Source organism: Thalia democratica, chromosome 9 (genome assembly GCF_965202585.1).
Source record: "Thalia democratica chromosome 9, ktThaDemo2.hap1.1, whole genome shotgun sequence".
Classification (NCBI taxonomy): domain Eukaryota; kingdom Metazoa; phylum Chordata; class Thaliacea; order Salpida; family Salpidae; genus Thalia; species Thalia democratica.
This window is the reverse complement of record NC_139173.1, coordinates 26,544,815-26,558,055: the sequence shown is the minus strand read 5'-3', so window position 1 is coordinate 26,558,055 and position 13,241 is coordinate 26,544,815. Positions and strand designations below refer to the sequence as shown.

Below are 13,241 nucleotides of genomic sequence, written 5' to 3'. Positions count from 1 at the left end.
TTGTTCTGTTTTTTTTATATGTTTTTTGGTCTTTTTTTTTCTTACTCTCGTGCAAAATTGACCTTTGGTGCAAAATTGTCTTCGTGCAATTTTATCCCCTCGTGCAAATTTCTCTTTGTGCAATTTTGTGCCCTCGTGCAATTTTTCTTCGTGCAATTTTGACCTGTTCCCGTTACTAATAGTTTATAAACAGAATAAAAAATAATTTTAATAACAAAAACTTTCTCAAGTTTTTTTTACTTATAAATATCATTCTTAAAATTATGAATATAAAAAACCGAAAGTTAGGCTAAAATTATCAAAAAACAGATCAAATAAATTTATGTTTTTCAATTACATAAGGTTTTAAAACTAAAGAATATTTTTTTCGAAAGAAAACACTTCGTTTAAATAACGACTTTTTACTATTTAAAAAATTCAAATAGCTCTACACAACAGAGTCTGAAAATTAATTATTAAATCATTAAGTTTAAGAGTGTTGTTATTAAACTCACTTAAACTTTGTAAAATTATGTTAATTTAATAATTTAATGATGTTGATAGTGTTAATCTTTCTGAATTGCTCGTATAATTATTTGTTTATAATCAATAGTTTTGCTTCAAATTTCGACAAAACAAACTTAGCCTTTGTTTTAACTAAAAAAATCACGCAAAGTTGAATTGTTACATTCGCAATATAAGGAAGCTTATTAATGACGTTCAATTAAGTTTAATCGAGTAAACTGTATTGCAGTAAACTTTGTTATGTAGTAGTGTTTGTTTTATATTATACCGCTATTCAAGTGAGGCTTTAAAAAATCTTATTTAGTTATCAAAATTTTCGTTCTTTATCAAGATGATTTATTTGTTTTTTTTGTAGAGTTTGTTAAAAGTTATGATATATTTAAGTTTAAAATATGTTCTAACATGAATATAAAAATTAACAAAGATTGTATTTTTTATATCATTATCTACCTGACCAATCTTTATAAAGCTGATTTGAAAAATGATAATAACTAAAGTTTAAAGTACTTAAATTCTTTTTTTAACCTTAGTTTTTTTTATTAGGTTCAAAAATTTAATTTTAAAAAAAATATTTAAATTTTTATTATAAAAAGCATAGTTATTTATTTATTTATAAATAACATATATATTATAAATAAGTAGTTTTAAAGTGATGCTACGATTATTTAACATTCTTTGCTCATAAATGTGTACTCTTCATTTTAGACCTTAAATTAAGTTTAATTTAGAAATATATGTATTAAAATATAGAAAAAAAACTATAAGCTGGAATAACTATATTTTGAAAAATCAGTACTTAAAAACTCTGACTAAAAATTTTAAGGCATACAACTAAAATTTAGATTGTATTTCCAAAAGTAGCATTTCAAAAAGTAGTATGTGTTTATAATTTTAAACCATAAAAAATTGTGCTATATAAGATTTAATTACTTATAGACATACTTTTTAGAGAAATTTGTTATTGTTTAACTTGAGATTTAAATTCGCTTCTTATTTTCAATAAACAATACTGATTACGATGTTTTAACAACTATTCAATCAAAAACATAAACTTAATAAGATTATTTTTTATTTTTTCAAATACAATACTTGTCGTTTGATTTCCATTAATAAATTTTGAATAAAGATTTTGAGTTTAAAAAAAAACATAGATTAAAGGAGCTACCCGTTTGTTTTTTTAGATACTAATTTAGCTAACATGTTGGAAGCAAACATCTACTCATTGCTTCTACTGCTTACCTTCGTCGCAATTTCGCTTTCACAACGTGATTATGATTACTGCGTGGTGGGAGCCGGCCCTGGTGGTATTCAAATGGCGTACTTTCTACAGAAGAGCAACAGAAACTACATTGTGCTCGAAAAAGGTTGCTGTGTTGTTTTTATGGATTGTTTACGATGATATTGCACTCCGCTGACATGAACTAAGTAAAATAATTTAAAAAAATGTTAGCCACATTGTATAAGGTCAGTTTTAAGTAAGAAAATAGAATGTGTCAACGTTTTTGGTAAATTAAACTTTTTTTACTTTAATTAATACTTTGTTTTATCTAAATTCTAAACCAATACTTTACCTGAAAAAGCATTTATCTACATAAGCTTACTAATTGTGTAAACAACTCGTAAAGCAATTTTAAGGTTGAAAATTTTACTCAGTCAGAATCAAAACCTTGTCTGATGTAAATTATACCTATCAAAGTAAAAGTTATTTATAACTGCATACTTATCTTCTATTAATCTATTAGAAATTTCAAAACAATATAACATTAAAGAACAAAAAAAATCTTAATTGCTTGTGTAAAACTTCAATTAATAAACAAAAATATTAAACTCCACAAAAGAACCAATGTTGACTTTGTTGGGATATAGCTTATTGAACGAAAAAAATTACGCTCAAAATATTTGGTTCTAGGACCTGGTGCACGAAAAAACCTTTCGGTTATCGAGTCGCACACCACATATACCTTTCTAACAACAACTTACAACGTTTTAACCCCAGGTACGTCAGCGGGAACCTTCAACAAAAAGTACCCGATACACAGGAAACTGATCAGCATAAACAAGCGGTTCACCGGAAGCACCAACAAGGAGTTCAACATGCGACACGACTGGAACTCGCTGATAAACGAGGAAAACGAGATTTTTATGACGTCATACTCAAAAGTATTAAATCAAAACTGCTATAACTTATGTTTTTTTTAGTTATGTTAAAGCAGGTGTCAGCATTCTTGTACAGTCACCGGCCAATTTTTTTTAGAAAAAAGCTGCTTGCGGGCCGCAGTTATGTAAAACATTTTGAGTAATCAATATAAAATCATCACTTTGAACAAAAAATGAGAAAACATATGTAATAATACAGCACTTTTGTAATGTATTTATAAAATAAAGAGCCTTGTTTTAAGTTTCTACCAAAAACTAATTTATTGTTTTAAAAAAATTAGTTATACGCTGAGTTATACACCTCTACTTTAAATTTTTTTCTTTGCTGGTCGCAGCTTGCCGATCGTTGCGTTAAAGGATGTCTATTTTTTTTCAGTTAGATAAATTCTAGAAAAAATTTCACACTTTATTTAATTCTTTAATTGCTAAACATTTAGTGTAAGTTAATGATAAAGTGTATTTTAACATTATTTTTAGACTTTGCTGTTGTTTGAGAGTATTATGTATTGTTGTACGAGAAGTTCTTTTAATAGTTTTTAAAACAATGTAAGGATCTCTTTCCGGATGCTTCGACTTACGTGAGATATCTGAACGATTTCGCTCAAAGGTTCAAACTAAACATAAAGTATAACACCACAGTGAAAAGTTTTAGAAAGTATATGCAAGAAGGAGAAAAACGTTTTGAACTTTTTGATCAAAGAGAGGAAAAGACTTCATGTAAAATTATCATTATTGCTACGGGGATATCAAAACCCAATGATGTTGAATTTACAGGTTTATATTTTCTTAGTATACTTTAAAGTTACGTTAAAATGTAGAAAGTTATAGTGAGTTTTATTTCCTAAAAGTAGTGTTGATTACACTTGTCCAATGAAAAAATACTCGTTACTAACACTTAAATTCTTATTATATTAATTAGAATAACCTTTGATACACCTTTTTTATATAAGTAAAGAAAAATGCAATAAACTTTTCAGAAATTTGATTTTGTTTCATCAGTATTGTAAGATATGAAACTTGTTTCCTAAAAAAAAAGGAAAATATCCGAGTTAAGTTTTAATATTTTAATAACTAAAATGCAAAAAAATAAACTACATCTTGTGCTGGTTCTACATATATCTATAGTTTTATTTTGAAGTCACGTTTTTTTTTTGCATTTTTACTTAAAACTAAAGCGACAAAGGCTTACTTATTAGATAGAAGACACCTTTCAAATCTTTCTATTTATAAAGCTAGAAATAATTCTACAACAGTACCAAAAAATTCTCTTCCAGGTAAAAACTTAACTACGCTCTACTCGGACCTGAAGCTCGACCTTCAACCGTTCGAGGGCAAGTCTGTCCTCATTTTAGGGAGGGGCAACTCCGCCTTCGAGGTGGCCGACCACATCTCCTCCTCCGCAAACTACATCCACATGATGGCAAGGTCTCAGTAGATTAAAAAAATGAATTATAATATTTTTAATAATAAATACTTTTTAAGTAAATCTCAAAATAATTTTTAATTAAAACCTCCGACTATTTTTAAGAATTTAGGGGTCAGACTGGTGTAACAGATAAGTTTATACACAAGTTTCAAAACAAAAAAGTCACGTTTAAATGACTAAACTAAAACTAAAAAATAAACGATTCAAAATTTTTAATCAATCACCTTTAAAATTTTTCCGTCTACTCTTAAGAAGATTACCATATTTTTGATTTTTTTTCATTTGTTAGGTCGCAGCAGAGGTTGGCGTGGCAAACACATTACGTGGGTGATTTGAGGGCGGTGAATAATGGCTTATTGGACACTTACCAGCTTAAGAGCTTGGACGGACTGTTCGAAGGTTGACTGAATTTTGCTTAATAGTATTAAATAATTAAATATATTAATTTGTCTTTAAACTTATTTTGCTAGCAATATAAGTTTAAATGAAACAATTTATTGAATATTTTTTTATTTAAGTGGTGGTTCAAAGAGTTTATAATTTCATATAAAAATGTAAAACATTTAAAAAAAAGATAGCATAGCTTAAGATTTTTCCTACTTAAGTTTATCATCAAAACAAAGAAATTCACATGAAATATTGGCTTACTTGAATAGATTTATTAATAAAACACAATTTCAGATGATATTGAACAAATGAAAATTATTCGGAACAATCAGACCGGCAAATTGTTTCTGAAGCATCTTGACGGTAAGTTTTTATAGTAAATTTTTGAAACTTTCATTGAAAAAAAAACAAGTATTCGAAAAATTTTAAAAGTTTTTTGTTTTTGATACATTATACATAATAAATTTTTGTACATAAACTTTTGTTTTGCATGTTATATTTTGTTTCACTTTTTTAATGATAAAAGTCTGTTTATGTTAGTGCAGACACCTCAGGACACTTTTAACTAAAATTTAAAGCATAAAAAACTTATAAGATTACTAATTAGAGATTAGTTTTCCTTACAAGTGAATATATTTGCACTTTTTATAAAATTAGATAAATACCCACATAAGAATAAAGACAGTTGTAAAAAAAAATAATGTGCCATGTTAAAAAAAAAAGAAAGAACTAAAACTTTATAATTTATGATTAAATTCATTTAATAGAATGATATATCACATCTTTTGAAATTCGTTTAGTTTTTTTAACTTAAATGAAAACAAGAATAATCAATATTGTTTTATAACTTAATATTACCGTTTTTTTTAGATGTAGATATTGATAAAGTTTTACGTATTACTAAAAACTTCAATTTTAAGTCACATCTGTAAAGCTTTAAGACTTAAAGTGTAATAATATGCAAAGTGACAAAAAAAACGTCTTCCTCCGAAATATTTAGTAATTTGTTTGTAATAATGTTACTAACTAAGTAATTAATTTAAGTTTTTTTCTTATTGATTTAGTCTAACTGACTTTTTATTTGCATTTTAAAATCAATCTAATTAAATTTTTGAAACTGGACTAAATCACCAAAAATAAACTTTTTAACAATAACTAGCTTTATTTTACTTCTTACATTATAGAAAAAGACAAACAGTTTTTAAAACTTTTAATTAGTTTTTTGTTAGTTTTGTATCACTCTATTATACATTTGCTGTTTAATTACTTCATAACAATTACCTTTTAATAACTTCTAAACTAATGTTTATTTTTTGGCGAAATTACAAAAAAGTTTACTTGAAAGTAAAATTTATGTAATTGATGTTTATTATGAAACGTTTTTTAAGCTCTACTAACTAAACTAATTTATATTTAAACGTCATGTTATAAAACTTCAATACTTTGTTAAAACTTTTGCTTCACAATAATATCGGTTGCTTAGTAAACAAATAAGAACAAATAAGAAGTAATTGAAAACACTGTTTGTTCTACTTATAATCATGTACGCTTACTTTTACTCTGTATTTAAATTATTATAATTGCTGTACTATTACTGTTAACTAAAACTCTTTAATTACTGTTCATAGTTTTAAATACTAAGATTAAAACTTGTAGATGCAACATTCATAAATAAAATTAGACTATTTTGCTAAAATACCTTTAGTTCTCTAAAGCTTCTGTGAAATTTTATGAACTCTTTGTATTTACGGATTGCGTTTCAAAAATTTGTAGAACTTTTAACTATTTAGAATTTACGGTAAATCATTAAAAGTTCTATAATGAAAACACAAAAAGGGATACGTACAAAACATGCTTATTAATTATTTCCAAGATTACCTAATGATTACTTTTCAGCTTGTTGGTAGTACTTTGTATTTTTACAAACTATATTTTCTGAGGTAAGTTTATAATTGTAATAAGTTTTTAAGACTTATCGCCTTATTTCGTTATATTTGGTAGATATATTTATTTAGAATCTGTGAAATAATTCTTATTAATGATATTTTCTAATAAAATAATTCAATGAAACAAATTAACAAGGTTTATTCTTTAAAAGTTAAAACTTTTGAATTTTTGTATATTTTTCAGAACATCAAAGTCCCGCCAGCAAGTTTACCGAGGACAACCACCACCTGAGAAACGGTTACGATCACGTGATCAACTGCTTGGGCTTCAAATTCGACTTTGAACTCTTCCGCGGGTCGTCGATCAGGTCGGACGCGGGAAAGTACCCGAAGATAAATCACGACTATCAGTCGGTGGATGAAGAAAATGTCTACTTCGCAGGTCAGTGTGTAACTGGTAATAGTTTTTAAATTTTTACAAAAAAAAGTTTGTTAAACACTGTTTACTAATGTGTTTTATAAAGTTTAGTAAAAATATTGTTTATAAATATTCAAAACTTATGTTAATTATTTAAAATGTTAATTTAGTCTGTTAACTTTTTTATTTTATTTTTTAAATTTTATGCAAAATAAATTTATTAGCCTCTTACTATTTAAAGCTCTCTTTATTTTTCTATTCAGAATAAACAGTTTCACTATTATTTTCTAAAATAAGTATTAAAACTACCAGGAATCTTGGAATTGTTTATATATAATAGTTTTGAAATATTCAAAACAAAAGTATTGTGTCGTATACCAGAAGGTTTAAATGTGCAAAATTTAAAAGAAGTAGTTAATACTTCCTGTTTTTAAATTTTTTGATATTATTGTTTTTATTCTGCTTATTAAGTAATGAAATCTACGTTTTAATTTAAATAAATGAATTAGTTTACTTAACAGCTATAGTTTATTTATAGTTTGTATCCAAGTATAAGCGATGTATTTAACAAATTTATGTTTATAACTCAAAACAAAGTTTTTTTTTTACCAATTTTACTTGTTAAAACTTAAGATTAGAAGCTTAGCAATTTTTGTGTGATTTGAAACTTCTTTTAAAGATATTTCTGAATATATTTAGCTACTAAAAAGTTATAAAAAAATGTTAGTTCTTGTCTCTAAAGATTACAAAAAAATGTAAAGAAGAATAATAAAACAACAAAGTTCAAATTATAGTCTTAATTTTTGTAAATATTTTATATAAGTTACCAAAACAACAATTACCAGTTGGTAATATTTGACAGATTCAATTTATGTCTAGTTGATTACTTTGAATAGTTCAAAGATGAAAACTTTGGTCAAATACTTTCTAAATCAAAAGCTTGTTCATAGTTTTTTTTTTTGATTCATAAATATAAAAAAATTTGAGTAAACAGTTTTTTAAGTAAAGAAAAGTCAAAAAATTAAGTTTTAACATCTTTTACGTTGTAAGTAATCAAGGAAGTAATACTAAAACCGGCGACCTCACTTGTGAATAATAATTGCTTTGTTTACTCGAGCGTGAAATTTTTATGTAAAACGAATTTTTTTAACGCTTCAGTGCTCAACTACAACGTCATCATAAAAATTTGGTCCAAAAGGTTCCTTTTGGTCTGACTCGAACCCGATGACGTATCAGCTCTCACGCTATTCGTTTTTACCGCAGTCTTGCCGAGCTAACACGTTTTGGTGACTTATTTTAGTTTTTATGAAGTTAAAGTAATTTAAAAAGTTCATAAGAACCTAAGTAATAGTTTAGCTTATAAGAACTACTAACAAGATGCAATTTAGTTATTTTTTAGAGTTAAAAAAAACAACAGAATAATTTCAGGTACGAACACTCACTCGTTGGACTTCAGGAAGTCCGCAGGGGGTTTTATCCACGGGTTCAGGTACACGACCCAGGCCCTGCACAGGATACTGGAGTGGAAGAACCACAAAGTGAAGTGGTCCCACTTGAAGTTTGATAAAGTGGACGATGTCACCACCCACGTTGTTAAACGAATCAACGAGGTTAGTTTTGAAATGTACATTTAGTTTTGATAGTTTTTTTATGGTTAAGATTTCAAAGTTCTCATCAATAGTTAATTGTGACATTCTATTTAGATAATAAACAATGAACTTTACCGCAAGATCAACAAAAACAGTATCCGAGACAATCCTACGACCGGTTCGTCCTTATTAGGACTCATCAGGCAGGAATAGTCGCGAGAAACCGCTATTGTGATCTTTAACAAGCGGGCTTAAGTACTAAGTACTGAAACGACCGTTTGTGGGTAAAGTTGAAAAATGACACAGCTATATCATTCACAGCCCAACGTCTCAGACATTGTCAGCTTGTTGTAAGATTATAATCTGCGCTCGTTTGATCAGTTTTAGCCAATATTTATTTCGGCCATCATCAACTATGTTGAGATGTTTTATGCCATCGATAATAAACAATGAACTTTACCGCAAGATCAACAACAACAGCATCCGAGACAATCCTACGACCGGTTTCGTCCTTATTAGGACTCATCAGGCAGGAATAGTCGCGAGATACCGAAATAAATATTGGCTAAAACTGATCAAACGAGCGCAGACTATAATCTCACAACAAGCTGACAATGTCTGAGACGTTGGGCTGTGAATGATATAGCTGTGTCATTTTTTCAACTTTACCCACAAACGGTCTTTTTAGTACTTAGTACTTAAGCCCGCTTGTTAAAGATCACAATAGCGGTTTCTCGCGACTATTCCTGCCTGATGAGTCCTAATAAGGACGAACCGGTCTTAGGATTGTCTCGGATGCTGTTGTTGTTGATCTTGCGGTAAAGTTCATTGCTTATTATCAATGGCATAAAATATCTCAACATAGTTGATGATGGCCGAAATAAATACTGGCTAAAAAAAATTCTATTTAGAGTTAGTACTGTAAGGTTGTTACTTTTTTAAGTTAAAAGGTGTTAAACTAAAGGATAAATGTTGGAAATACAATCTCGTACCAAGCTCAGCTGTAAGTTTTTTAAACACTTTTGCATTTAATTCTCAAAAGGATTTATATTTAAAAAAAAAAAGAATTTTATAGCATAAATTTTTGAATGCCTTAAACATAAGACTTTAAAAAATAATCTCAAACGATTATCTGAAAACCACCTGTGTTAAACTACCCTAAATAACGAATTCATTGCACTTAAATTTAGCTTAGTGCGAGTAACAAATGACTTTATATAAGCAATTAGTTCTTCACAAATATGTTTTAAAGTTTCTAGCTAAGTTTTAAGCATTTGTTATATCAAAGGGCCCAGTTTGTAGATAAGCGTTTTTCTAAATTTATTTCATACTTATTTTTTTGGTAAAATTTAAAAATTATTGATAGTAAATAGTTTGTCGTAGTTATGCAATACTGAAAACTTTACTTACGAAATGATCAAAATAATGTACAACATCAAATTAATAATTTAAAATCAAGTAAACAATAAGTATTTAAACTTCGAGTTTCGTGAGAGTTTGTTAAAGTCTTGAAAACGTTTATTGAAGTTAAGCGACGCTGTATTTTATCAGAAGCTTATTTTCAACAAATAATATTTAAAATTTCACCTACAGAGTGATTTTGAATTTACTCAGATTAAAAAAGATATAAATTAATAAAAGATGTTTTAATTTCTGTCTTAAATTTGAAACTCTTACAACTTATAAGTCTAGTTGTGTTTCAAATAAGATTAAAAACAGTTATCCAAAAAACAAATAAAAAACTTTATTGTAACTGTTTTTTTACTGTTTTTTTAGCTGTTAATAAAAGTTCAACTTTCCCCACAATTATAATCATTTTACTTTTCTTTAAATTAAAAAACAATCCTACAGGCTTCGGACATATGGCAGATGTTTTCTGTTCTTTGTGACGTCATAACATACGATAACACGAGCTGGCTTTACATCGACGGTTTTCCGTGCAAACTGTTGGACGAGTTGGAATCTGTTTCCGGTCACCCCTACACTGATGAAGTCATTGTGGTAAACATGCAGTACGGAGAAAGTTTTGAGAAGTTCAAAAAAGACCCGTTCAATAAAGATAGAACTATTGAAAAGTCAGTTATTTTGTATATATTAGCGAAAAATGCGTAAACCATAACAAAAAAATCTTTGATAACGTATCTACTTTTACAGACATTTTTCAGCGTTGTAATCTTATAAGTCATCATTATAAGATTTTCATCGATTAAAGATATTCTATTTTAGTATGCCAAACAATAAAAGTTTTAGTTGTATGGAAGGTTTATACTACTTTAAATAGATTTAGGTGTTTGCCTTCATGCACCAATTACATTTACAAAGTTATACAAATTAGTACAAAATCATAAAAACTTAGGTGGAACTTCGCCAAGTACTCCAACTTCCTGCACCCGGTGCTCACCCACCACCGCCGCAAGGTGGCAGCAAACGTGACCACCAAGTCCCTGCACCTCGTCGAAGACTTCCACACCGACTTCTCCGCTCCCCACTCCCACCTGCAGCAGATACGTCACTTCCTCGAAACCGTGACGTCGTCCGACGAGAGGGTTTTCCACGCTGAAACGTGCTTCGTCATTATGATGACGTCAGCGGTGGTTCCAAAGTGGTGCCGGAACGAGCAGCAGTTTTTCGACGGTAAAATTTCGTTGGAGGAAGAAAACAGCAATTCAGCGTTTTCGCCACTAAGACACTTTTCATAAGCTTAAGACTGTAAATGATTTTTTTAGACTAGGTCAAGGTTTCCTAAATCGTTTTTATATTGGCCCACTTGACATAAATTAAAATATTAACTGTTTTTTCACTCTGATAGGCAAAATCGTCCACTTTGAGCTAGATCAACAGGATACATTTATTTTTTATTTTAATTACTGAAACAAATTTTGATAACCACGTTCCGTTGCAAACAAAAAAAATTCAAATTCAATACCATTTTTATTATTTTTCTTTGATTTAGTAATTACTTTTTTTTTCTTAGGTTGATTTAAATTAGAAAATAAAATTTTATACGGTTTTTTCAAAACTGCTTAATCTAAAAATAATAATTTAAACAGGAGTTTTATATAAATTCCTTCTATTTGTATCAAAGTAACCATTTATGTTTTAAACATAGTTGTTTATTAATTTTAAACTAGTAATATTTCAGTTTTTTATAGTATAAGATTTATTAATAAACAAGTAGTAGTTTTTTTTAATTTTTATAAAATTTATATTTGTAAAATTTTAGTTGTTATCGTTTTATTAGTTTTTAGTACAACAAATATAATGCTACTGAATGAACTTTAGCTTGATAATAAAACTTGGGAAGTTTAAATTAAAAAACATACAGAAATTTACAATAATAAGATGTAACAATTTTTCTATAATTTAAAAATTACTTTAGACGTTTATAACCTACTAAGTGAATAATAATAGTTTTTATTTCACTTAGTTTTAAGTTATATCATACATCAATTTAAAAGTTGCTAAGAGGTTTATTATTACCAAAAAGTACAACAGTTTTTTATCAAAAAATTTGTAGCTGAAGTTCAAATACTGCAAATTTGATATATTATAAATTTTATTTCGTAGACTAAAAAAGTTTACCTTAAAGCACCTTTTAAAATTATTAGAAACTTAAAGTTTATTTAATGAAACTGCATTACTTGTTTTGCACTAAAAATATTTAAACAAAACTTGTCTAAATTAATGATTTCTAAAGTATTATTTACGTTTTACTAAGCTTTAGTTATTTTATAAATCCTACATAAATGTTCACAGAACAAGGATAAAAAAAGCTTAGATTCCTAAACTGTTAAAGTTTACAGCCCATAGATTTTTTTTAAAATCTTTTTAAAATTAAAGTTAGACTAGTAAAAATAAAACAAAATTTTTGTTAATTTGCTTTTATCGATTTAAAATAACAAAACACAGTCACGAATGGCATACAAATTTATTAATATTTTTAAATATCCATAGCTGTAAACCTAAACTTTTTTTTGACCGATAATAAGTCAATAAAGTATTTAGTGTGGATAAACTGAAATATTTACTGGAACAAATTGTTGTACTCCTTGTAAAATGCAGTGCAGACTGCAGACGATTTTTAACTACGAGTTTTGATAAAATGTAAGCTCTTTTGTCACTAAGTTTTTAACTTTGGACAAAAATATACTTACCTTAGAAAAGTAATCTGACCACATACTTTTATCATAATTTTAATTTATTGAATTTCTTTTCTAAAAAAAATATAAGAGTTAAAATTAAATGCAAAATGTTTAATATAATTCTTATAAAGCAAAAATTTTTTTAAAAACATTTGTTTTATCATAATTTGTACAGTGATAGAGTTGTTTTAAGTGAGTAAAATTTTGCAACCGCTCTATAAAAAAACTTACTTTTATAGCTTGGTGGACTGATTTAAATTTTAAAATTTTGTTTAAATAACTTATTTTTGTATGCCGTAATTTGCCCAGCCCAACCCTTGGTATAATAGAAACTTAAAGTCACAAAAACAGTTTTGTTTAACTTGAAAAATTAAAATTAACTAATATATTTTTAAGTTAAAAGTAGTACTATTTATTTAATTTTGTTTTTCTTTTTTTAAACAAACAATTTTTAAGTTATAACTTATATAGTTATTTGTCTTAAATAAATAAGATTGCACAGTTTACTGGAATGTAAAGAGCTTATCTATAATAGAGGTGTGTAAACTAACTATTTTATTTGCATACCTCTATTTAAGTTATAACTTAAAATAACTATAGATATTTATTAACAATTATGCTTAGTTAGAATAACTTTCTTATGTATGGTAAATAAGTAACAAAAATATGTGTTTTATGTACATAAAAAAACGGACTTTTTTGTTTTCAACTTACTTGTAAAAAATAGTATGA

General features: G+C 27.3%; 1 protein-coding gene across 1 annotated transcript; it reads left to right on the top strand.

Annotated features, from left to right (window-relative positions):
• Positions 1-1,697: 1,697 nt before the first annotated feature.
• On the top strand, positions 1,698-11,066 carry LOC145845132 (FAD-dependent oxidoreductase domain-containing protein 2-like). Its single transcript, XM_082952553.1, has 10 exons — positions 1,698-1,868; positions 2,501-2,664; positions 3,213-3,435; positions 3,936-4,086; positions 4,377-4,486; positions 4,769-4,837; positions 6,605-6,802; positions 8,207-8,388; positions 10,219-10,442; positions 10,724-11,066. Exons 1-10 carry the CDS (start codon positions 1,703-1,705, stop codon positions 11,064-11,066), a joined length of 1,830 nt encoding a protein of 609 aa, XP_082808679.1. The 5' UTR covers positions 1,698-1,702.
• Positions 11,067-13,241: the final 2,175 nt, after the last annotated feature.